This window comes from Myotis myotis, unplaced genomic scaffold, assembly GCF_014108235.1.
Source record: "Myotis myotis isolate mMyoMyo1 unplaced genomic scaffold, mMyoMyo1.p scaffold_m19_p_6, whole genome shotgun sequence".
Lineage (NCBI taxonomy): Eukaryota > Metazoa > Chordata > Mammalia > Chiroptera > Vespertilionidae > Myotis > Myotis myotis.
Window position 1 is genome coordinate 75,460,246 of NW_023416368.1, and position 24,783 is coordinate 75,485,028.

General features: G+C 38.9%; 1 protein-coding gene and 1 non-coding gene across 9 annotated transcripts in view; both read left to right on the forward strand.

Annotated features, from left to right (window-relative positions):
- Positions 1-24,783, forward strand: part of KIF13B (kinesin family member 13B) — a 208,038-nt gene that overhangs the window by 17,381 nt on the left and 165,874 nt on the right. For all 8 annotated transcript variants that reach the window (XM_036311930.1, XM_036311932.1, XM_036311923.1 and 5 more), the window contains one exon: positions 3,930-4,023. In XM_036311930.1, coding sequence (XP_036167823.1) covers positions 3,930-4,023 — 94 coding nt within the window. The remainder of the gene's footprint in view (positions 1-3,929; positions 4,024-24,783) is intronic.
- On the forward strand, positions 17,973-18,100 carry LOC118659490. Its single transcript, XR_004968601.1, has one exon.

Sequence of the window (24,783 nt, forward strand, 5' to 3'; positions counted from 1 at the left end):
TACCATGTTTCTCTTTTATTAGATAGGATGCTGTCATATACCTGACCCTTAAATTCTCTTCAAATCTCACTGATTTCTTAGCTTGGGTGTTTGTGTCCTAGACATTCTACCTATATTCTAAAGAGTCTTGTGAAAAGCCTCCTCTTAATATCTATGTATCAGTCAACAGAGCTGGGTGGGAATTTTGTTTGATAATGAAAACTGAGCTAATAAAGAAGTAAAGATAGTTGTTTACATTTTAAAGGCTACCTTTGATGTAAGTTAGATGTAGGGGCATTTGTAAGTATTGCACTCTTGAGGACAAAATGATTTTAGGTTGGATATATTAGTTATTAGGCAATTCTTTATATTATACAGGATTTTCTGGGGATTGATTGGTTCCTTTATCATGCTATTTAATACTTACAAATTATTGATTGTATCAAATTTCATGAAGGGGAGAAGGAAAGAGCTGTGAAGAGGACAGAGAAAAGCATACAAATATTGCAGAAAAAAGTTTGGATTTCTTCTCAATTCAAGATCATTTGAAATGAAGGCAAAACACTACTTTCTGTGTGTGTGTGTGTGTGGGGGGTGTTATTTTATTTATAGTTTTTCAGGCATTCGTTCTAGATATATACTTATGCATACAGAACTATACATGCAGCTCCTTTGCTCAGACCAAACGTTCTTGCAAGAAACTAATAATGAACCTTGTGGTGAGGGGTGAGATAGTAGATTTTGAGTCACAGTACAGTTTCCGGAGAGTTGATAATGCTTTTATTATAATACAGATTTGACTGTAAGGGGCCAGCCAATACAGTATGCTCATCCAATACTCTTGTTCCTTTTTAAAAGTTCAATAATACTTTGTTAAATGTATATGTGTGAGCATACCATTAAGGGCTAGTATTAACAAAGTATGATCATAGCAAACTTTGTTGAGCTCTGGGCCTAAGGAAAAGGAATAAGTGAAATTGCATGTTTGAAAAGTTTTTGCAGTGTGGCTGAGACTTTCTTGCCACATTTCTGGAATAGTCTAGAGTGAATTTAACACAAAGCATTAATGCTAATTGACTATGGTGGAACATACGCCTTTTTGGTGGTTAGTCTTCTACACCTAGGTAAAACATAGCTCTGATGTTTTCCTTTCATTTCTCTTTGCCTGAAAATGTCGAAACAAACAAACAAACAAACAAACAAAACAAACATAAAAAACCACTACATTTTTTGTGCTTCTAAGTTATATCTTTGAGAATTAATGAAAAATAATGGATACAAAATAAGTTGACAGGCACAAAGAGGGAAATTTTTTTTTATTTGTCTCAATTATACAAGTTAAAAAAAAGAGAGAAAGAAATGACATTTCCTGGCAGTGGAAATACTTTAAAGTTATAATGATAATGTGATATTTGACCAAGGTTCTTTGGGAAATACAAAATGACTCTAATGTAGTACAGCTCCTTTCTTAGATCATATTTTTGGGTAGTGGAGATAAGGCAGACAGAAAGTTTCATACCTTGGGTCAGAAAAATATAAGAATATATAAAAATATGACACCATAAACATAGCCTATATGTAAAAAAAAAGCTTTAGTAAGGTATAATTTACACATCATATAATTCATCCATGCAGTGGTTTTTATTATGCTTATGCTAGTTGTGCAACTGTCAGCATAATCAATTTTAGTATGTGTTTATCACCCCCAATAGAAAACCATATCTACTAGCAGTCACTCTCCCCATCTAGGCATTCACTAGTCTATTTGCTGTCTTTATTTGCCTATTCTGGACATTTGAAATAAATGGAATCATACAATATGTGGTCTCTTGTGACTGGCTTCTTTCACTTAGCACAAGCTTCATCCATGTTGTACGATGTATCTGTACTTATTTCTTTTAATTGCCAGATAATGTTCCATTTTGTGGATATACCACCTTTATCCATTTACTAGTTGATGGACAGTTGGGTTGTTTCCACTTTTTGCCTATTATGAATAGCCATATAATACTGTTATGAGCATTCATGTACAGACTCTTGCATAGACAAAGGTTGTCATTTCTCTTGGGTATATATCTAGGATTGGGAATTGCTGGGTCATATGCTAATTCTATGTTTAACTTTTGAGGAACTGCCAGGCTATTTTCCAAAATGACTGCACTATTTTACATTCCAATCAGTACTGTTTGAAGGTTCCATTTCCCCCCAAGTCCTTGTTATTTATTATCTGTCTTTTTAATTATAGTTATGCTAGTGGTGTGAACTGGTATCTCATTGTAGTTTTGATTTGCATTTCCCCAGTGTCTAATGATGCATCTGTGCTTATTGCCCATTTTTGTATCTTTTTTGGAGAGAAGTCTATTCAGATCCTTTGCCTATTTAAAAATTGGGTTATTTTTATTATTATTATTATTGAGTTGTAAGAGTTCCTCCTATTGTCTGATGTAAGTTCCTTATTAAGTATATGGTTGACAGATAGTTTCTTGATTCTGTGGGTTGTCTTTTTACTCTCTTGATGGTGTGTGTCCTTTGAAGCACAAAGGTTTTTCATTTTGATGTGGTCCAATTTATCTGTTTTTTCTTTCGTTACTTGTGCTTTTGGCGTCTAAGAACCATCACGTAACCCCAAGTCATGTGGAATTACCCTTATGTTTTCTTCAAAGAGTTTTATAGTTTTAGCTCTTACATTTATATCTATGATCTATTGGAGTTAATCTTTGTGTATGAATTAGGAAGTAATCTGACTTCATTCTTTTGCATGTGGATATCCAGTTTCCAGCACCATTTGCTGAAGAGACTATGTTTTCCATATTGAATGGTCTTGACACCATTGTCAAAATCATTTGGCTGTAAATATGAAAGTATATTTCTGGATTCTCTGTTCCATTTATCTGTTTATCCTTCTATCCTTATGTTAGTACCACACTGTCTTGATTACTGTAGCCTATAGTAAATTTGAAATTGATGAATATAGCCTTTCTACTTTGTTTTTCTTTTTTAAGATTGTTGTGGCTATTCTGGATCTCATGCATTTTCATATAGATTTTAGGATCAGCTTGTTAATTTTTGAAATAGGAAAAAAAAAAAAAGCCAGCTGGAATTTTGATAGGAATTGCCTTGAATCTTGCAGACCAATTTGGGGAGTATTACCATCTTAATGGTATTAATTCTGTCAATTCATAAACATAAATGTCTTTCCAATTGTTTAAATCTTTAGTTTCTTTGAAACAATGTTTTAGAATTTTCAGTGTACATGTCTTGCACTTCTTTTCAATTTATCCTTTAGTGTTTAAATCTTTTTTTATGGTAGTATAAATGAAATTCTTAACTTTATTTTTGGATTTTTCATTGCTGGTGTATAAGGAACACTACTGATTTTTGTATATTGATTTTTATTCTACAATTTCTCAGAACTTGTTTATTCCAGTAGTCTTTTAGTACATTTCTTAGGATTTTCTGTAAACAAGATCATATCATCTGCAAATAGAGATAGTTTTACTTCTCTCTAATCTGGGTGCCTTTTATATGTTTTCCTTGTCTAACTCCCCTGACTAGAACCTCTAGTACAATATTGAATGGAAGTTGCAATAGTAGACATCATTGTCTTATTCCTGATGTTAGAGGGTAAACCGTGCAGTCTTTCACCATTAAGTATGATGTTAGCTGTCGTTTTTTTGTTTGTTTGTTTTTGTTTTTTTGGGTGCCCTTGACCTGAATAGAACCTGGGACCCTTCAGTCCACAGGCCGACGCTCTATCCACTGAGCCAAATCAGTCAGGGCTAGCTGTAGTTTTTTGTAAATGCCCTTTATCAGGTTGAAGAAGTTTCCTTCTATTCCTAGTTTGTTGAATGTGTTTATCATGAGAGAATGTTGGATTTTTGTCAAATGCTTTTTCTGAAATAAATTACTTTAAAAATGACTATTTTTCCTTTTTTTTTTTTCATTTACAGAAATTGACTTGCATACCAAATGTGTGGTGGATGTAGATGCAAACAAGGTTATTCTTAATCCTGTAAATACTAATCTTTCCAAAGGAGATGCCCGGTAAGTTAAGAAACGATTAATGGGTTTTTAAATGACTGAAAGCAACAATGGCTACTGAATTGAGTTCATCTTATCAAATATCAAATGCTTACTGTGTAGAGACATATTGCTGTCAAGGTGAAGAGATGAGATCTATAATATGCAATGACTACGAGAATGAGTTCTTTAGATTATATTAGAAGCTCAGAGAAGAGAGCTTAGATTAGATGCTGAAGTAACTGAGAAAGGCTTCTTCTTGAAGGAGATGATGCTGGCTGGAGGATTAAGTAAGATGTAAATGGGAAGAAGTTGGGTAGAAGAAAAGGCTTTTAGGTTGTTCCTCAGTTCAGGTTGCTTTTACTTCTGCTAGTTTGAATCCTGTGTGTCCATCAGCCATGTCAAGTGCTGCCTTTTCCTGAAGGCATTCCTGCAGCCCTCATTTATTTTGTTTTATTTTTTATTTTGAGAGTATGCTTATTAAAGCTGGGTACAGTGAAACCAGGAAGGGCTTAGGATAGAAGAAGCAACAGGAGAGAGCCCAGGCAAGGCTGCTTTGGCCTCTAGAAATGTTATAGGAAAGAAATGAGCCAAGGAGGCTGCTTTCAGCTCATTGGAGAGTCAGCGAAAAGGGGGCACTGGGGACAGGTTCGGGGGGTTAGCCCAGGATGAGCTGCTGCTGCCCATTGCCCCCTGGTTGCAAGTCTCATGGGGCCTGTGGAAGAAGGAGAGGGGGTAAGGAAAGGCATAGATGTGCTCCTGGGAGGGAGAGCACACTCAGTGATTCTTTGTTAAATTTCTGTGAGCTGTAATCTCTACTACCTAATTTAATTATTATGTATTGTTTTGGATTGTTCATTGTAGGTCTCCAGTAGATGTTAAGGTCTTGGAGGGAAGGACTCTGTTAAGACTTGAGGAAGAATACTTGAGTTTTGCTTTTGGACTTGGATCATTGTATGAACAAGAGGGAGGGAAAGAAGGTGTAAAGAAAGTGAAGCTGGGGAAGAAGGAAGAGATTAATGCGTGTTTTTTACTCAGTAAATGCAAGGAAATTAATTTAAGTAAAGAAACTGGGATCAGATTATAGAAGATCTTGAAAGCAGACCAGGAAATTTGGCCTATAATTTTGGGGGTAAGATGTTACCTTTGACAGTTTTTGAATAATATGATTAAGGAGGTGGATTAGGAAAAGGTGTCAGTTGGCAATGTAGAGAATGGATCAAAGTGGGGGAAAGACTGGCTTTTTACAGCAATTAGCTATATCACAAATGTTTTTGTATTGACCCTGGGAGTGGAGAGCACAGGTTAGAGCAGTGATGGCGAACCTATGACACGCGTGTCAGAGGTGACACGTGAACTCATTTTTTTGGTTGATTTTTCTTTGTTAAATGGCATTTAAATATATAAAATAAATATCAAAAATATAAGTCTTTGTTTTACTATGGTTGCAAATATCAAAAAATTTCTATATGTGACACGGCACCACAGTTAAGTTAAGGTTTTTCAAAATGCTGACACGCCGAGCTCAAAAGGTTCGCCATCACTGGGTTAGAGAGCAGCGCCTGGCATGATGCTTTGCACAAAGTAGGTACTTTATAAGTACTTGTAGAAAAATGTTATACAGTATGTGGAGATACATGCACCATAAATGTTCTTTGGAGCTGAGTTTAATTGAATTGACAAAAGCACCTGGAGTCAGAAAATCAAATTGAATCCTTACTTAACTAAGTTATTGTAGCTAGTTACTTTAACTTTTCTGAGCCGCATCTGTGTGATGCCTGCCTTACCTGTCTCAGGTGTTTTCTGAAGATCAAATTAGTGATTGTTAAAGTGCTTTGTAACACAGAACCTAGACACAGAACCTACACAGAACCTAGAGACAGAATATGGCAAAAGATCCTGGACAGAAACTGGCAACAGAACCTAGAGAAAGAACCTAGCGAGAGAACCTGGCTGAAGATCCTAGAGACAGAACCTGGCTACAGAACCTGGATAGAACATGGCAAGAGAACCTGACTAGCATATAAGCATAACCAATGGACATAAGACACTGGGGGGTAGGGGAGGCCAGGGGATTGTCAAGGGCGGGGGAAAAAAAAGGAGACATATGTAATACTCTTTGTAATACTTTAAGCAATAAAAAAAAAATAAAAAATAATAATAATAATAAACTCAATAAATAAATAATACATCAAATATACATAAAAAAAAGAGAGAACCTGACTAGAACCTGGTGACAGAACCTGGCTGGAGAACCTAGCGAGGGAACATGGCTACAAAACCTGGCTGGAGAACCTGGAGAACCTGGCTGGAGAACCTAGCAAGAGAACATGGACACAGAACCGGGCTGGAGATCCTAACCAGAACTTGGCTGGAGATCCTGACCAGAACTTGGCTGGAGATCCTGGCTAGGCTGCTGATCAACTGAACGCTGTCTCCGTGTCATTCCTTCTTCGCCGACTCCATCCACACCTTTGGGGACCCCTGGACCTGCTGGGGTTGGACCCCAGCACCACCCCCCCCCCACACACACACACACTAGGGTGGACTCAAGCTGTAAATCCAACACTAGGTTTTTGGGACCCAGAATTGGCCAATCCCCCCACTACCACCACCCCATGTCGTTAAGCTGAGTATCTGGTCAGTTGGGCCAGAGAGATAACAGCCAAGACCGTTACCCTGCAATCATGCCCAGAAGTGACCTCTCAGATACTTCTCCATTTGTAGGTCCCCTGGGACAGCAGAGGCAGGGAAGGCCTTTTCACCTTCTGGACTACCTGTGTCTGGTGCCCTGAGGCCTGGAAGGCTGAGCAGGGATCTGAGGAAGAAATATGACTGCCCAGGGGGAATGTCACAGAGTGAGTCACCCACCCTGCCAAGGCCGCTAACTCCCGGCAGGGATATCCAGCACGGCCAGGGCTCGGCATTTGTTGGCCTCTCTTTGGATGGCAGTGAATGTGGCTGGAGCTGGGTTGATTCAAGTTTTAATATTTTCCCATCCAAGTACTAACCAGGCCCTACCCTGCTTAGCTTCTAAGATCAGACGAGATCGGGCGCGTTCAGGGTGGTATGGCTGTAGACAAAGTTTTGATATTTTAATCATCACAGATGTTTTTGCATATATTTCCAAGAAAGATTGCATGAAAGATAAAAATAAATAAATAAAGTGCTTTGTAAAAGTGTCCTACAAATGGTCAGCTTTGTTGTTATTGATGTAGAGATACTTCTTCAGCATCTCTAGAGTGTGGATACTATCAGATATGCTATTATTAGAGTGTGAAGGATATATATGTGTCAGAAATGATATTGAGATTTTGAGCCTGCCAATTGAATGACCTTTTTTTGTCTTGAGTATTCATTGAAATTATTAATTTTGGGGGCTGTTTATTGCTGTTAGACTTTTTCATCTCTAGTCTAGACTGTTGTTTTATTTGGAAATGTGGGCACCTCTGAACAAACTTGGCATTAATTTATGGTAGAAAGAGTTTGGGCTTTATACATAGGCTGACTTGGATTCCAGTTCTGGCTTTGCCAATTGCTAGCATGGTTATCTACCTGTGTACCTTGTTGCATAACCAGTTACCTCAGAAGCCTAGTAGCTAAAACAACCATAATCATTTAATATCTCGTGATTTCTGTGGGTCAGGAGTTCAGACAGGGCACAGTGGGAATTGTCTCTGCCCCATGCTGTCTGGGGCCTAGCTGGAAGATTTGCAGGCTGCGGGCTGGAATCATCTGGACGAGGTTCGGTTACCCGCATCTGGTAATTGATGCTGCTTGTTGGCTGGAGATGCCACTGGGGCAGTGGGCAGAGCACCTACTCACAATCTGGGGGCAGGTTCCAAGAGCAGGCATCTCGAGAGAGAAAGCCAGGTGGAAGCAGTATTGTTTTCTATGTCCCAACCTTGAGAGTCATGCACCGTCACTTCTGTCACATTTTTTTGCTCAAGGCTGGTATAAAAATACCTGGTTTGAAAAAGAGGAAACAGACTCATCTCTCAATGTAGGAAATTCAGCGTCACATAATAAAAACAGTTGGCCTGGGATACGTCTTATTATGGCTGTCTGCCACAAGATTGTCATAGTATCTACCTGATAAGGTTGTTGTTAGAATAAAATAAGCGCATAGAAGTTAAAAAAAAACAAGATTTTCTTTACCTTTGAGATCTTTAAATGTCAGAGATTTTTGCAAGAATTAAATAGCACTTTTTGGTTCCATAGAATATCTTGCATGGTTCTTTTTTTTCCCCCATATGAAAAAACGAATTGAGTATTAGTGCTGCAGAGTACCATCTGATGAAAAATTTAACAGCGACAGTTTTTAATAAAGTTGGTATGTAATGGTTTTTGTTTTTTGTTTTTAAATATATATTTTTATTGATTTCAGAGAGGAAGGGAGAGGGAGAGAGAGGTAGAAACATCAATGATGAGAGAGAATCATCAATCAGCTGCCTCTTGCTCACCTCAGACTGGGGATTGAGCCCACAACCTAGGCATGTGCCCTGACTGGGAATCGAACCGTGACCTCCTGGTTCATAGGTTGACGCTCAACCACTGAGCCATGCCAGCCAGGCTGTGATGGTTTTTGTTGAAGTAGTGTTAAGAAGCACAGCTTTTTTAAAAAACAGCTTTTATTGAAGTATCTAATATACATATAGAAAAGTGCACATAATCTGATGAATTTTTGTTAAACATACTCTGACAAACAAACACCCAGATATAAAACAAGAACATTACTAGTATGACAAAAAATCACCTCATGAGAAGTACTTTTTCTTTTAACGTAATATCAAGGTGAAACGAGAAATGTAGAAATTTTGGAATGTAGCAGTTCAGTGGTATATGTTCACTTTATAACAGTTGAGGAAAAATAGGAAAGCACAAATTAAAAGCTATTTTATATGATATGGAATTAATTATAGTTTAGTTTATAGAATGACTGATAACCCATAAAATAAGTTATGGTTTTCTAAGGGCTGTAATTGTAGCTAGAGAGCCAGGGATTTGAAATTAACATGTAAGTAATTTGAGTCAGTTTGAGTCACTAGTCAGAAAGGTTCAAATTAATATTTTTCCTTTAAAAGCTACAATATCCTTGCTTTTGAATAGCATCCAATTCTATTAATCTAAGACTGTCACTAATTTTATATGTATAGTAAACAGCTAAAGTTAACCATTTCCAGTTTAACAGCTTAATCATGAGGATTTGGGAAACATTTTTGCTATGATATATATGGAATTTCAAAACTGTTTTGAAAAATAAATACTTAAAATTCAGAAAGTTGATAGTACAAGGCTAGTTGAGATTAAGATGCTGACTTTGGTGGCAGGTTTGATTCCTGATCAAGGCACATAACTGGGTTGCGGGTTCAATTCTCAGTTGCAGCTCATGTGGGAAGCAGCCGAGCCATGTTTTTCTCTCACATCAATCTCTCTGTCTCTCTTTGTGTCTGTTTTTCTCTTTCTCTCTCCCCCTCCCCACCTTCCCTTTCCTCTCTCTAAAAATGAATTAATAAAAAAAAAAATGCTGACTTTGGCACCAGACATCCTGGGTTGAATCCCAGCCACACTACTTAACATGTGTGATAAGGAGCAAGTCACTTAATTGTCCTCCACCTCAGTTTATTCATCTGTAAAGTAGAGATTATAATAGTACCTGCCAAAAGATTATGAAGATTATGTTATGAAGATTAAACTGGTTAAAATATGTAAAATTGCAGTGCCTATTTATTTATAATAAACCATATATAAATATTAGCTATTATTTGGGTATTATTGTTATTGTTATTATGACCTGTATTTAAGTTGTAGTCCATGGTATGTTTAGTGAACTAGATATAACTTCCTAAAGGAAGTAAAATTTTTTTTAAACCAAAGTGTATTCAATACTTAAATATACATGCCCACCAAGAAATTACCTAGCTCTATAAAAATTCCAGCTTTGCAAAGTCAGAAACTATTTGTCTAGTTTGCTCAAAGTTGATGAGGCTCTTAGGGATTAAAATGCCAACTGTTACAGAGATAGGATCCTTTATTTTATGTTTACAGTAAATAAAATATTAATCCTTGCAATCTGGGCTTCTCTTCTTAGTATCAGCTAACTTGGGAAACCAGGTCAAAACATTGCTTGTGAATATGGGTAAGAACAAAAGGACATTTTATCAAATGCTGAAAAGATTAAGGATGAACTCTTTTATTCCACAGCACCCAATTTGAGCACTCTAGTGTGTGTTGAAACATGCCAGATCAGTCCTTTTCTTATATATATAGTACTCAATACACGCTGTTAGATTTGATCTATCTATTTTCTCATGCACAGGTACATTGCTTATACCACTACTAGTACAATTAAATGCCTTTTTGGAATTACCTCTTTGTCCTGCATCAAATTAGTGTTCTAAGTTGGTCCTTGGGGTTTTCCAAATCTTTGTCAGCAATGTATGTACAATCATCTTTTAAAAGACTAATTAATTATCTATTCTTAGTAGATTTTTACAAGTGTAATTCTCAATGTGTGGTTCTTAGCATTTGGAGTCCATTTTGTAACTAGTTAGAATAGTACCTTAATGTAGAACACAGCCCTTTTAAGTAACAAAGTAAATCCTTAAACTTATTTTGTTTGAATATCTTAAAACGTATGAATATTTTATCCTATAATAAAATGTTAATGCTAGTTAGCCTATCACCATGACAGGACAAAATATATTTTCTTTTTAACTTTATTTAAAATTTTTTTCCTTTTTATTGAATTTGTTGGAGTAACACTAGTTAACAAAATTATACAGGTTTCAGGTGCACAATTCTATAATACATCATCTATACATGGTATTGTGTGTTCACCACCCCAAAGCAAGTCTCCATCCATCACCATTTATGCCCCCTATACCCTCCTCCACCCCCCACCCCCCTGCAATGGCTCTTAAATGTTCCACCCAGAGGTGGTATGTGTCTCTTCTGTTTGCTTAGAATTCATTGGCCAGAGGAGGTCACATGACCAGACCTATCTTTGTGAGTGCCTAGAGGGAGTTTCAAAATAGTTTCTTAGGCCAAGTTTTATCTTCTGCCTTTTGCCTCATTCCTTCCTCTACCCACAAAACAGGCCTTTCCTGCTAACTCAGGCTAAAAGGTAATATTGTTTTTTAAAGGGGAGTAAGGAGTGATTTCCCATGGGAAGTGGCAGCCTTCACTTTATGAAACATTTTTATTATAAAAGTTATGTATAAGTGAGTTTGGAAATGGGAATGCATTTTCCCATAGGAACCAATAGTCATTTCTAGTAAAAATGCTGTTCTATTAAAAAAGTGACAACTCATATAATCACATTTTTAAAATTTTGATCTAGAGCAGAAGGGAGTTATAGCTACTTCCCATTTCATCACACATATTAAAAAATATGTATGTTGCCCTGACCAGTTTGGCTCAGTGGATGGAGCATCAGCCTGCGGACTGAGGGGTCCCGGGTTCGATTCCGGCCAAGGGCATGTACCTTGGTTGCGGGCACATCCCCCGTAGGAGGTGTGCAAGAGGCAGCTGATCGATGTTTCTCTCTCATCGATGTTTCCAACTCTCTATCCCTCTCTCTTCCTCTCTGTGAAAAATCAATAAAATATATTTTAAAAAATAAATAAAAAATAAAGAATATGTATGTTGAGCTTGAACAAGATTAGTAATTTTTACTACTTATTGAGGACATTTTTAAGTGAAAAGGATTTTATTTTTTTGGTGCAGTGTGTGGTGATAAAGAATGCAATGACTACCTGAAACTAGTATATTTTGGTGTCACTATGCCAAAGGTGTCAAGTTTTATCTACCATTGTTTTTGCACCATTAGTGCAAATATCAACACAGTGAAAAAGGCAAATCTCTTGTATTATGAAAATAGTTTTGACCTCAAGATTCCTGAAAAGCTCTGGGTGGCCCCTAAGAGTTCTCATACCACAATTTGAGAACCATATTTAGAGATTAATCTAATTCATAAACTCTATGGATGTCTTTGGTTTGTTTATTTTTAAACTACTTTATTAAGATACTAGAGGCCAGGTGCACGAATTCATGCAGGGAAGGGGTCTGGCCAGCTCGCCCCATTTGGAGCTGATCAGGCAGGACCAGTCAGGGGGAGGGGTTGGCCTGCTGGCCCTGGCCCCTGGTCAAACTCCCAGTTGAGGGGAAAATTTGCATATTAGCCTTTTATTATTAAGATACTAGAGGCCCGGTGCACAAAAATTTGTGCACTCTGGGGGGGAGGGGGGTCCCTCAGTCCGGCCTGTGCCCTCTCGCAGTCTGGGACCCCTCTGGAGATAACGACCTGCTGGCTTAGGCCTGCTCCCGGGTAGCAGAGGGCAGGCCCAATCCCTAGGTGCAGCCCCTGGTCGGACTCAGAGCAGGGCTGATTGGGGAGTTGGGGTGCCGGCACCTGTCATGCACAGAGCAGGGCGGATTGGGAGGTTGTGATGCCACCCTCAGTCACACTCAGGTAGGGCCGATTGGGGGGTTGGGGCACCGTCCCCTGTCACACTCAAGGCAGGGTCGATGAGGAGGTTGCGGAGCCACCCACTGTCACGCACAGAGCAGGGCCAATCGGGGTTGGGTGCTGCCCCCTGTCACACACAGAGCAGGGCCCATCAGGGAGGTTGGGGCTCCATACCCTGTCACGCACAGAGCAGGGCCCATCAGGGGGTTGAGGAGCTCCCCCCTGTCACTCACAGAGTATGGCCGATAGGGGAGTTGGGACACCGCCCCCTGTCACACACAGAGCAGGGCGGATCAGGGGGTTGGGGCGCCACCCTCTATCACCCACAGAGCAGGGCCGATCAGGGGGTTGGGGCACCGCCACTCTCACACTCAGGGCAGGGCCGATGGGGAGGTTATGGCTCTACCCCATCATACACAGAGCAGGGCGGATCAGGGGGTTGGGGCGCCGCCCTCTATCACCCACAGAGCAGGGCCGATCAGGGGGTTGGGGCGCCGCCACTCTCACACTCAGGGCAGGGCTGATGGGGAGGTTATGGCTCTACCCTGTCACACACAGAGCAGGGCTCGGGGGGGGGGGGGTGGTTGAGGTGCCGCCCCCTGTCACACACAGAGCAGGGCTGATCAGGGGGTTGGGGAGCTCCCCCCTATCAGGCACAGAGCAGGGCTGATCAGGGGGTTGGGGCGCCTTCCCTTGTCACAAACAGAGCATGGCAGATAGGGAGGTTGTGGCCCCGCCCCCTGTCACACACAGAGCTGCAGGGCAATCAGGGGGTTTGGGTGCTGCCCCCTGTCACGCTGATCCTGGTGCCGGGAGGCATATTGCCCTTTTACTATATAGGATAGAGCCTGGTGCATGGGTGGGGGCCAGCTGGTTTGCCCTGAAGGGTGTCCTGGATCAGGGTGGGGGTCCCCACTGGGGTGCCTGGCCAGTCTGGGTGAGGGGCTGAGGGCTGTTTTCAGGCTGGCGGGTGACTGACGCTCCCAACCGCTCCTTGTTTTCTTTTTTTTTTTTTTTATTCTGGGCCAACTTTAGCTCTGGCTCCTGCTCTGAGGCCTCTGCTGCTGAAAGCAGGTATCTGGTTTGTTTGGGTTCTATAGTCGAAACACTGTATCAACTCCAGCTCTGAGATCCCGGCAGGCTGAAAGCAGGTTTCTGGGGTTTTGTTTAGCTTCTATATTTGTAACAATGTTTCTAAAACTGCAAGCTCAGAGCCCGGCAAGGCAGGCGGGGAACGTTGGAGTCCTCCGTCACTGAAGCAAGCAAGTCTCGTGTTTGCTTCAAGCTGCCTGGCTGCCGGCCGCCATCTTGGCTGGCAGTTAATTTGCATATTGCCCTGATTAGCCGATGGGAAGGGTAGCGGACGTACACTCATTACCATGTTTCTCTTTTATTAGATAGGGTAATATACATACCATATAATTCATTCCTTTAAAGTAAAAAGCAGTTCAGTGGTTTTTTTTTTTTTTTTTTTTTTAAATATATTTTATTGATTTTTTACAGAGAGGAAGGGAGAGAGATAGAGAGTCAGAAACATCGATGAGAGAGAAACATCGATCAGCTGCCTCCTGCACATCCCCCACTGGGGAAGTGCCCACAACCCAGGTACATGCCCTTGACCGGAATCGAACCCGGGACCCTTCAGTCCACAGGCCGACACTCTATCCACTGAGCCAAACCGGTTTCGGCAGTTCAGTGGTTTTTTTAATGTTGACCCTGACAAAGAAAATACCTGTTGAGAAGGGCTCCTGGTGCTAATTGGGCTGAAATTAAAAACAAAAACAAAAACTAGAGCCTGGCAGCTATTGCTGAACAGGGCCTCTCAGCAAGCTGTTCTTTAGGGAGAAGTCTGCACGAAACTGCCTGCCTTCCTGCACTGTGTTTCTGCCCAGTGAGCAAACCCATATAAAGGAGTTCCTGGAATGTATTTCAACCAATAGGGCTGAGACTTTCCCTGTCTAATTGGAGCTGTGTGGCTATATCCTCAGTAGCATCTTCACCGACCAATTAGAGCAGCTCCATTTTGACCAAGCAGGACAGTGCTTTTTGGACAAATCAAACTGAGGATTTGGAACCCTCATTTGCATGACAATAGATTAATCAGGGGCCAGGGCCAGGGGCTGCTTTCTCTAAGTCAACTCCCTTCTGGCTCAGGGGAGCACACTTTCCTTTTCCAACTACAACTGCATTTTTCCTACCTTGAGCTGAAACCAAAGATGTCTCAGCTCAGCAGAGTGGAGTGGAGTGGAGTCATCTTGGCACACCAGACCAGACTTAGGAGAGGCAGAGCAGAACTGTCTACCCAGAGAGGGGTTGAGAGCCACCTCATCCTGAGGGTCACCTCACAGCCATGCTTTCCACCGCTGTGCTGTTTCATAATTGAAATGCAACATTATTGAGCTGTTTATACTGCATAAAGTCTCCTTTACCGCGCCCCAAATTGGGGATTCCTGTTGGCGTTGAATTGCCTAACAACCACAGGTTGACAGACATGTATTTACTGAGTTGTGCAACCAACACCATTATCTAATTTTATGACATTTTAATCACCCTATTAATCTACTTTCTGTCTCTATAGATTTGAGATTTGCCTATTCTGGACATTTCATATAAATGAAATTATATAATTTGTGGCCTTCTGTAATTGGCTTCTTTTACTTAGAATAGTGTTTTTGAGGTTTATTTTTGTTGTAGCATTTATCAGTACATTCTTTTTTATGGTGGAATGTTTCATTGTATTATATTTTCCTCAGTTGATGGATATTTGGGTGGTTTCCACTTTTTGACTATTAGGAATAATGCTGCTGTGAACATTTGTGTAAGAGTCTTTGTGTGCACATTTTCTTTTCTGTTAGGTAGGTATCTAGGAGTGGAATTGCTGTGTCATATGGTAACTCTATGCTTAACATTTTGAGTAACTGCCAACTTGCTTTCCAAAGCAGCTGCACCATTTTATATTTTCACTATCATTGTATGAGGATTCCAATTTCTTTTGCTTTTATTTTTATTTTTTATTTTATTTTTTTAAAATATATTTTATTGATTTTTTATAGAGAGGAAGGGAGAGAGATAGAGAGTTAGAAACATCGATGAGAGAGAAACATCGATCAGCTGCCTCCTGCACATCTCTTACTGGGGATGTGCCCGCAACCCAGGTACATGCCCCGACCGGAATCGAACCTGGGACCCTTCAGTCCGCAGGCCGACGCTCTATCCACTGAGCCAAACCGGCTTTGGCGAATTTCTTTTGCTTTTAAAGAACTCATTGACTGTAAGGAAAATGGTGATGATTCGGGTTAATTGAAGAATGCATTCAAATTACAGCTAAAAAGCAAAACAAAACATTGTGCTGTCCAAACAAAACAGGTCTTGGCCAGATTCAATCCTAGGCTACTGATTTGGAACCGCAGGTTCTATTATACTTTTCTATTGAACAGTATTTCTTATAAGGTGTTTAAAAAATGAGCAAAATTTTAACACTATAATATTCCCAAAGGTTTAAAGAATAAAATACTTTTATGTACCTATCACTCATTTTCATAAATCATTACCAATATAATGTAAGCCTTCTGTGAACTGTCTTTCAGTTTTAACCCCTTTCCTCTCTACCGTAGTTAACCACTTAGCTGAATTTTTTACCTTTCCTTTGAATTTCTTTATTATTATTATTATTATTGTTATTTTTATTTTTTTAAAATATATTTTATTGATTTTCCACAGAGAAGAAGGGAGAGGGATAGAGAGTTATAAACATCGATGAGAGAGAAACATTAATCAGCTGCCTCCTGCACGCCCCCCAGTGGGGATGTGCCCGCAACCAAGGTACATGCCCTTGACCGAAATCGAACCTGGGACCCTTCAGTCCGCAGGCCGACGCTCTAGCCACTGATCCGCTGAGCCAAACTGGTTCGGCGATTTTTAAAAATATATATATTTTTATTGATTTCAGAGAGGAAGGGAGAGGGAGAGAGACAATCATTGATTGGCTGCCTCCTGCATGCCCCCTATTGGGGATGGAGCCCACAACCCAGGCATGTGCCCTTGACTGGAATCGAACACAGAACCTTTCAGTCTGCAGGCTTACGCTCTATCCACTGAGCCAACCAGCTGGGGCTCCCTTGAATTTCTTTGCATTTTCATATATATATTTGCAAATTGTACAATATGTGTACATGGATGCCTTTTTCTAGTAAAATATCAGATTAGATATGTGACTCAAAAAAGATTGAGTGGTCAAAATATAATGCCTGCTTTTTAAAATAAACTTTTTAATTAATGTATTGATTTTAAAGAGAGAGGAAGGGAGAAAGAAAGAGAGAAAGGAAGAAACATTGATTTGTTGTTCCACTTATTTATGCAATTCTTGTATGTGCCTTAACCAGGGATAGAGCTCCAACCTTGGCATATCTGACATGCTAGTCAGCTGAGCTACCCAGCTAGGGCCAATACCTGATTTTTAAAGGCAAAACAAATTGTATTGAAAGGAACCAAAAATAATATTCAAATTTATTATGGGAGGAAAGGTAAAAGTTGGTATTTCATCAAATAACCTGTTCCTCCTTTTTTTCTCTTAAAAGACCCAAACAAAACAAACCTTTTTCCCTTCTAATCTGTTATTTTTGGTATATACCAAGCAAGAGTAGCAGTGATAATTGTTTTAGTGTCAACTCTTTGAAGAGACTGGATCAGTGACCCTGTTCAGAAGTAATCATGCTTTAACACTAGAACTGAAACCTTATTTCTTTATACTGAAAGAAATCCTCAGTATAAAGTGCGCTTTTCAATCCATTGGTCAGTTAGTTCATTTTCTTTTTTACCCTTGTTTTCTATCGTGTGTGTGTTAACACTATAACCATTAATACATTAACTTGCTTTCTCTTATAATTCTTTTCTTATTATCTTGCCCCACCAAGTGTAAGATTTTAAGACCAGAATTTTTTGAAGTAGAAAGCATTTGGAGGGTTAGACTTCAAGATCTTAATGAACCTGAACACTGATTTCTGTAGTATTTTGTGAAATGGCCTGTTCTTTGGTATGTGTTAGAGTCTCCAACATGGACAGAATAAGCCATAAATGGCATAGTTATGCAGAGATTTTCAGGTTTTATAGTAATAATATGGTTCTTTCCTCTCCTTCCCATTTGGTTATATTTAATCTAGTGATTAATTGATAAAGTGAAGATTATAACTGCCATTCTAGTGAGAAGAATGTCTGAGATGTGGATCTCAACTAGCACTGTTAGTAAAATCATTACAAATATTTTTATTCCTTCTGATTATTTACTAGACATCAGTTTAGTCAAGATTATTAGGTATTTAATGAATGCCTAACATGATCAAACCTTTTTTTGGAGGTTCAGAGTACTCTAATTTCTGTATATATCCATTCAAGTGTATATATGTATATATTTATTCATATATTCACATATATATATGCAGAATTAAGTGAGGTTGAACCATGCATATACATTTTTCTTATAAAGGTACTGAGTACTGCTACTGAGGGGAGGGCATTACTCCAATAATTGCTTTGAAATATATGAAAGCTGCTTTTAGCCTTCTAAATTAAAAGGTGGATAGAACAGGTCTTGTTTTCAAAATAAATTCAAGACCTACTTATCTTCCAACAGAAAGAGAAGAAGAAATATATGAAGTCTTTTTTAGACTAATTTCTTATTAGTGGAAGGCATCTTTGGGTCATATTAGATAATGACATTTAAAATTTCTCTACTGCTATACGGATGCTAATTTAGGTAAAGATTTTAATTGAAGGAAGTCATGCAAAATGTAATTATGGTATATACAATAGACTTGTTTGTTCTCTTTGCTGTGAAATGACTTGAGTGAGACTCATAATTCTTCCCAAATAGAATTTACTTCTCTGGAGAATAATATGTGGTATGCTTTAATTTCATAAAGAGGCTCTTCCTAGGGAAGCCTGTCCACCCTGATTATGTCAAAGTAAAGTGGGGAGAGCACTGGTCAATGTACTCAGAAACTTTAGATGATTACGCTTAAAAGATTACCATGACCATTGAGTGTACAAATAATTTACTACTTTTAAAAATATATATTTTTTATTTCAGAGAGGAAGGGAGAGTAGAGAGATTTAGAAATACCAATGATGAGAGAGAATTATTGATCGGCTACCTCCTGCACGCCTCCCACTGGGGAACAAGCCTGTAAATCAGGCATATGTGCCCGAACCAGAAATTGAACCATGACCTCCTGGTCCATAGGTTGACACAGCCTCTCAGACATACCAGCCGGGCTTTCTTTTACTACTTTTAAATATAGCTGTGAAAATGAATCAGGGAGACTCATAATAGCATATATATATATATTTATATATATATAAATATATATATGTATGTATATACATATACATATATGTATACACACACACACACACACTAGTATATGGTTGGATTTATATCATTGCATAGTTTAACAGTAGCAGGTAATCAAATAGCAATAAATTCAGATTTTTTGAAGTTTTACCAGCAAAGGCTAGTAAATTGTTAATATGAATGTTTTATAGCTGATTAGTAAAACTGTCTAAACAAAAATTAGTCTGTTAGAATAGAATTTATTATATTTTAACATTGACATTGAATATAGTATAAGCATCTCATGTTTTTATTGCTTTTATTGGTATAGCAATAAGAAGGAATAACCTTTTTTTAATACCAGAAAAGAGAGTCTCTGTCACTGTGCCAGAAATATGACTTGGATACTAGCATTTGATATAATGAGGATCAGGATTATGTGTGTATAGTTAGTTACTAGATTAAGCAAGTTATAGATCATAGCATTTAAATGCTTTAAATTTCCCCAGAATTCTGGATTCAGCATAAAATTATCAGATAGTATATGATATACTAGATAAGATTTAATTACAAATAAAGTTTAGGTGAAACTACCAAGTCCCACTATTGAGATTTAAAAATTTGTCTTTGGCAATAGTTATTTTTAGGGCTCTTTGTCTCCATCACTAGGGTAGGAGTTGGTGCTAATATAAACCAAATATTGTATTAGAATGTAGCCTTCTGTTTTAAAAAGGAAGGTAGCAGTATTCCATACAGAATTATGAGATGAGAAACCAATCCAATCCAAAAAAGTTACTGTATCACAGTGCGTTAGGAACCTTTATGATCCGTTCAACAGTTGAACAAGTCTTGGCCAAGTATTAAGCTAAGAGTTAGGATAGTCTTTATTCATTCTTAGTTCTATTAAGTTGTGGTTAAATTAGTTTAGCACACAGTGTTTATAAACATACTAGAGGTCTGGTGCACGAAATTCTTGCATGGTGCGGGGCCCTCAGCCTGGCCTGCACCCTTTCCAATCCGGGATCCCTCTCACAATCCGGGACCGCTGGCTCCTTACTGCTCACCTGCCTGTCTGCCTGATCGCCCCTAACCACTCTGCCTGCTTGTCTGATGTCCCTAACTGCTCCCCTGCTGGCCTGATCACCCCTAACTGCCTCTGCCTTGGCCCCTGCCATCGTGGTTTTGTCTGGAAGGATGCCCAGAAGATGTCTGGTCTATCCGGTCTAATTAGCATATTACTCTTTCATTAGTATAGATTAGAAAAACAAAAAATAAAGCAAAAACAAAACTGAAAAGTAAAAAGAAAAGTGGAATTATTCTTTTGTGGACTTTGTAAGATTAGATTTTTGCAGACACAGCTTTGAAATGATTCTATTGTTTAATTTTAAGCATTGTCCATTTTTCTATGAGAGTGATATTTAGCTAAAATGAAAAATGATTTCTTTTCAAATTAGTAGTTTAGGATTTTGAAGCCTAGTTAAGTTTGTTATTCATTAATACAAAGAACAAACTGATGGTCTCCAGATGGGAGGGGGGTGAGCAAGATGGGCAAAGAGGTAAAAGGAATTAAGAAGTACAAATTGCCAGCTATAAAAATAGTCATGGGGATATAAAGTACATCATAAGGAATATAGTAAAAAATATTGAATTAATTATGGTGCATGATGGGTAGTAGACTTATCGGGGTGACCACTTCATAAGTTATATAAATGTCTAATCACTGAAACTCGTATAACATTCTATGTCAACTATCATTTATAATAATAAAAGCATAATATGCTAATTAGATCGGACAGCTGAACAACCTTCCGGGCATCATTCTGGACATCCTTCTGGATGAAGCCCCAGGCGAGCAGTTAGGGGCGATGAGGCAGGCAGGCAGAGTGGTTAGGGGCGATGAGGCAGAAAGGCGAGCAGTTAGGAGTAATCAGGCAGGCAGGCGAGCAGTTAGGGATGATCAGGCAGGCAGGCAAGTGGTTAGTGGTGATGAGGCAGGCAGGCAGGGTGGTTAGAGGCAATCAAGCAGGCAGATAGGCCAGCGGTTTGCTGGATTGCGAGAGAGTGCAGGCCAGGCTGAGCAACCCTTCACTGAATTTCATGCACTGGGCCTCTAGACCTATATAATAAAAGCCTAATATGCTAAGTGTCTGGTCGGCCAGTCGGCCATTCAACCAATCAAAGCATAATATGCTAATGATATGCTAAGGCTGCTCAACTGCTCGCTATGACGTGCACTGACCACCAGGGGGGCAGACAATCAGTCGACCAGTTGCTATGATGTGGAGTAAAGGAAGATATGGGTGGAGAGGAGCATGTCTTTTGCTTTTGCTGTGGTGAGTTAGAAAGAGAGAGAGACAGGATGGAGAGAAATTCCCAACAGCTGTAACCAGGGCAGGGGAATTCCCAGGTCTGTTCATTTGGGCAGCTGTCCAAGTAGGACAGGACATATAGTCCTGACACATGCATCGTTTTATTCTGTTTTTGCAAATACCTGTCTTGTCTCCAGCTATATTTTTAGATCTCTTTGGGTTAGGATTTGAATCCTCCTGAATTATTCTTTTTTTGTAATTAAAAAAAAAGTTCTTATTGATTTGAGAGAGAGAGGAAGGGGGAGAGAGAGAAACATCGATGTTAGAGAAACATCAATTGGTTGCCTCCCAAACACCCACACCCCAACTGGGGACTGAACCCACAACCTGGGCTTGTGCCCTGGGAATCAAACTGGTGACCTTCCGGTATACAGGATGACATTCAACCAACTGATCCATACCGGCCAGGGCAATACATAAGCAGTTTTGATTAGAGTTCTTTATTTTGCAAACTGGGATTTTTATAGCAATAATACATATATCTAATTTTCCATTAAGGTAAACCTTTTCCTTTTTGTTTTTCATATGGTATAAGCATTTCCAAAATTATCAAGTCTTTTTAAGAAATAAATTTTACCCTATGAAATGAAAACCATAAGAATGTGTGCATAGTAGCTGCTGTTTTATTATTGTACTTAATTATTTTGTTTGATTTACATATTCCTCTGTGTAGAAAATTGGTGACTTGGTGTTTTAGTCATATATAGCAAATAAACTTCCTTTCTCAATTTTATTCTCATAAAGTGTTGCCACAACTGAAACCCTATGTGTAAGCAAAATCTTTGGGTGTTCAGTTATTACTCCCACTTAGTCACTCATCCAGGCATCATCATCCTTGCAATGTGCTATCCTCTTTGGGGACTGGAAACTGCAATATAATGGGAGGGACCAGACATTGTATACATCTTTGGCATTATTTTGCATTAGTCATTCTAATTAAGTTATATAAGTAGTACAAGAAAAAGCTATTGTGTGAAAATCTTTTCTCTGAAAGACTGAACCTAATGGTCACCTTTGTCCATTTCATCAGGAAGGATGCTTAAAAGTAGGATATTGGGACAGACTGGTTAAAATGAAGTTGTATCTTGGCACTGAACTAAGATTTTGTGCCTTGCCATTTCCATAAGCTTCACTGAAGTTTCCTGACCCTGATTTCATCTCTGTCCCCCATATCAGACACCTCTTATGTGCCACTTCAGATCCTCTTGGCCTCACTCTCCCCAGAGCCTTTGATCACTTTTCAACCCTGCCTGTTGCCAACTCAAACTGGACCCTAGTCAACCTTATGTGGACATAATCTGACACCTCATGCCTTGCTCTCCTTCCCTCTCTTCCCTGGGACTGTACTCCATGATAAGCTTTTAGAACATTCTTATTGTATGCCTTTGGTCCATATACACATGGGTTCTCTTCTGTTTTAAACTGTCAGTTGATCTGATGTATTTTGGCCTGACCGGGTACTATTAATAAAGATCTGAGCTTAAAAACTAGGAAGAGAATAGGTCTCTTCCTCATAGAATGAATTTATTTTTAAATTTATCAACCTCATAAGCATTAGAAAGGATCTAGGATTGAGGTGCTGCTCGTAGAGGTCAACCATCGACATTGCTGGTAAGGATAGGAAAAGGCAAGAGTGGGTTGACAGGCATCAGAGAAATATGACTCAGACTAGGGTTTGAGTTCTGGGTCTACCAGCTGTGTGACTTTGGGAGTTTACATCATCTCCCTGAGCTTCAGTTTCCTTTTTTGTGAAATCGAGGTGATAACACCAAAATATGGCTCTTGTAAGATTGCCATGGCACAAGTGAGTTATTTATGTAAAATGCTTGTCACATGGTAGGTACTTGGTACATTGTAGCTGCTGTTATTTTTAATTTATATTTTTCTGGCCGACTTTCTTTCTAAACATTTTATTTATTTAAATATGTCACATTTTAATTAATTTTTTTTCCAAACAACACTGCACAAGCTAGGCACTCAGCAAATATTTATTGGCTGGGTTAGACATGTAGTAAACTATCATATCATGTTCCTAATAACAAATCATGTCCTTTGGCTTTTATTTGGCAATAATCTTAGGTGACAAGCTGTAGTTCAAAATGTAGTTTTTTAACCTTCCAGATAGCAACTACAAGATGTTTATTTCTGGGGTTGTGGGTTTCCTCCCAAGAGCATCAATTTGCCTAATATTACCCAGAGTTGGTTTTCTTGCTCTGAGAGAAGAGCTATTATTATCATAGTAACAGGAACTCATTGGTCAAGGTCTTTGAATGCTTGGAAGGTGTAAGTCCTGCAGAGACAGTACAGAGTTCTTGGAAATATAGGAAGTGAACAGGATCTTCTCACTAAGGAGAAAAAGCATGATATTTATAGGCATTATTATTGCTTATAGTGTGTTGGATACTTTTCAAGGTTTTACCTACAAATACAACAAAATTACTTACAATAAAAGATATAGGTACCATGATTCTCCCAAAATTTTTTGAAGGAGAAAGAGGCAGGAAAGGTGTTAATGTGATTTTACAAGATCACACGATTAGTAAGTGGCAGAGCTGGGATTTGAATACAGGTCTGGCTGCGTTTATCTCTGCAAAGCTAGATGTGCTCACTGCTTCTCATTGCCTTCTAAGATTTTCCTGAAGAGTGTCTTCTTAATCTTTACACATTTGAGAAAATACATTTGGTTAATTCAGATTAGAGCAAAACTATAGGCATTCAATAGTTATTGATTGATATCATATGTGCAACCCTGGCAAGTTGCCTGATAAGGGAAAGATGAATATGACATGCTCTTTTTTTTAAGGAATGAGTTAGAAAAACCCATATACAGCTAAGTATATTACATTCATTAATTCACTCAACAACTTGGAATTGTCTTCTGTGTGTCAGGATGGTGTTGATCCTAAAAAATCAGTGATGAACAGAAGGAAATTTGGTCCTGGGCTTCATGGAGCTTATTAGTCCATCAGGGGTATCATAAATGGATCTAAGCAATTTTGGCCCTTTATTACTAGATATTAGTAACCTCCTATCATTAAAGCTAGCTGAGAGAGCTTACTGCCCTCCTCCCTCATAACCACACTACCCAGGGAGTATGTTATCATGAAATTCTGACTGAATTCTGCTACATATTTATTGTTAGGCAGGCACAACATTAGTCGTACAACCTGTTCCTATAAGCTCATTGAAATAGCTTTCCATCACCTTACTAGAAAGTTTCCCTTGACAAATGTAGCAGGATGTGATACCCTCTGGTTAGAATTATGTGACAGAATCTGAATTCAGGTCTGGGTAGAGCCCTCAGCCAAGAATATTAAACCACAGGATGCTAGGTTTAGAGAGTTTTATACTTTGTTCTCCAAGAATGGAGATATTTGTATAATATTTCTAGTCCATTTTACATGGTTTATGATATTTCTGATAGATTTAACACTGTGCATTGTACCAGTGAAAAATTATTTCTGACATTCCTTGTGCTGATTAATGAAAAAGATAGCTGAAGGCATGTGAAACCTGTTTTAAGAGAAATTTTTAATCTATTTTTGTCATGAACCCCTTTAACAATGTGATAAAGTCTGTGGACCCTTCTCAGAATAATCTTTCAAAAGGGTAAAATG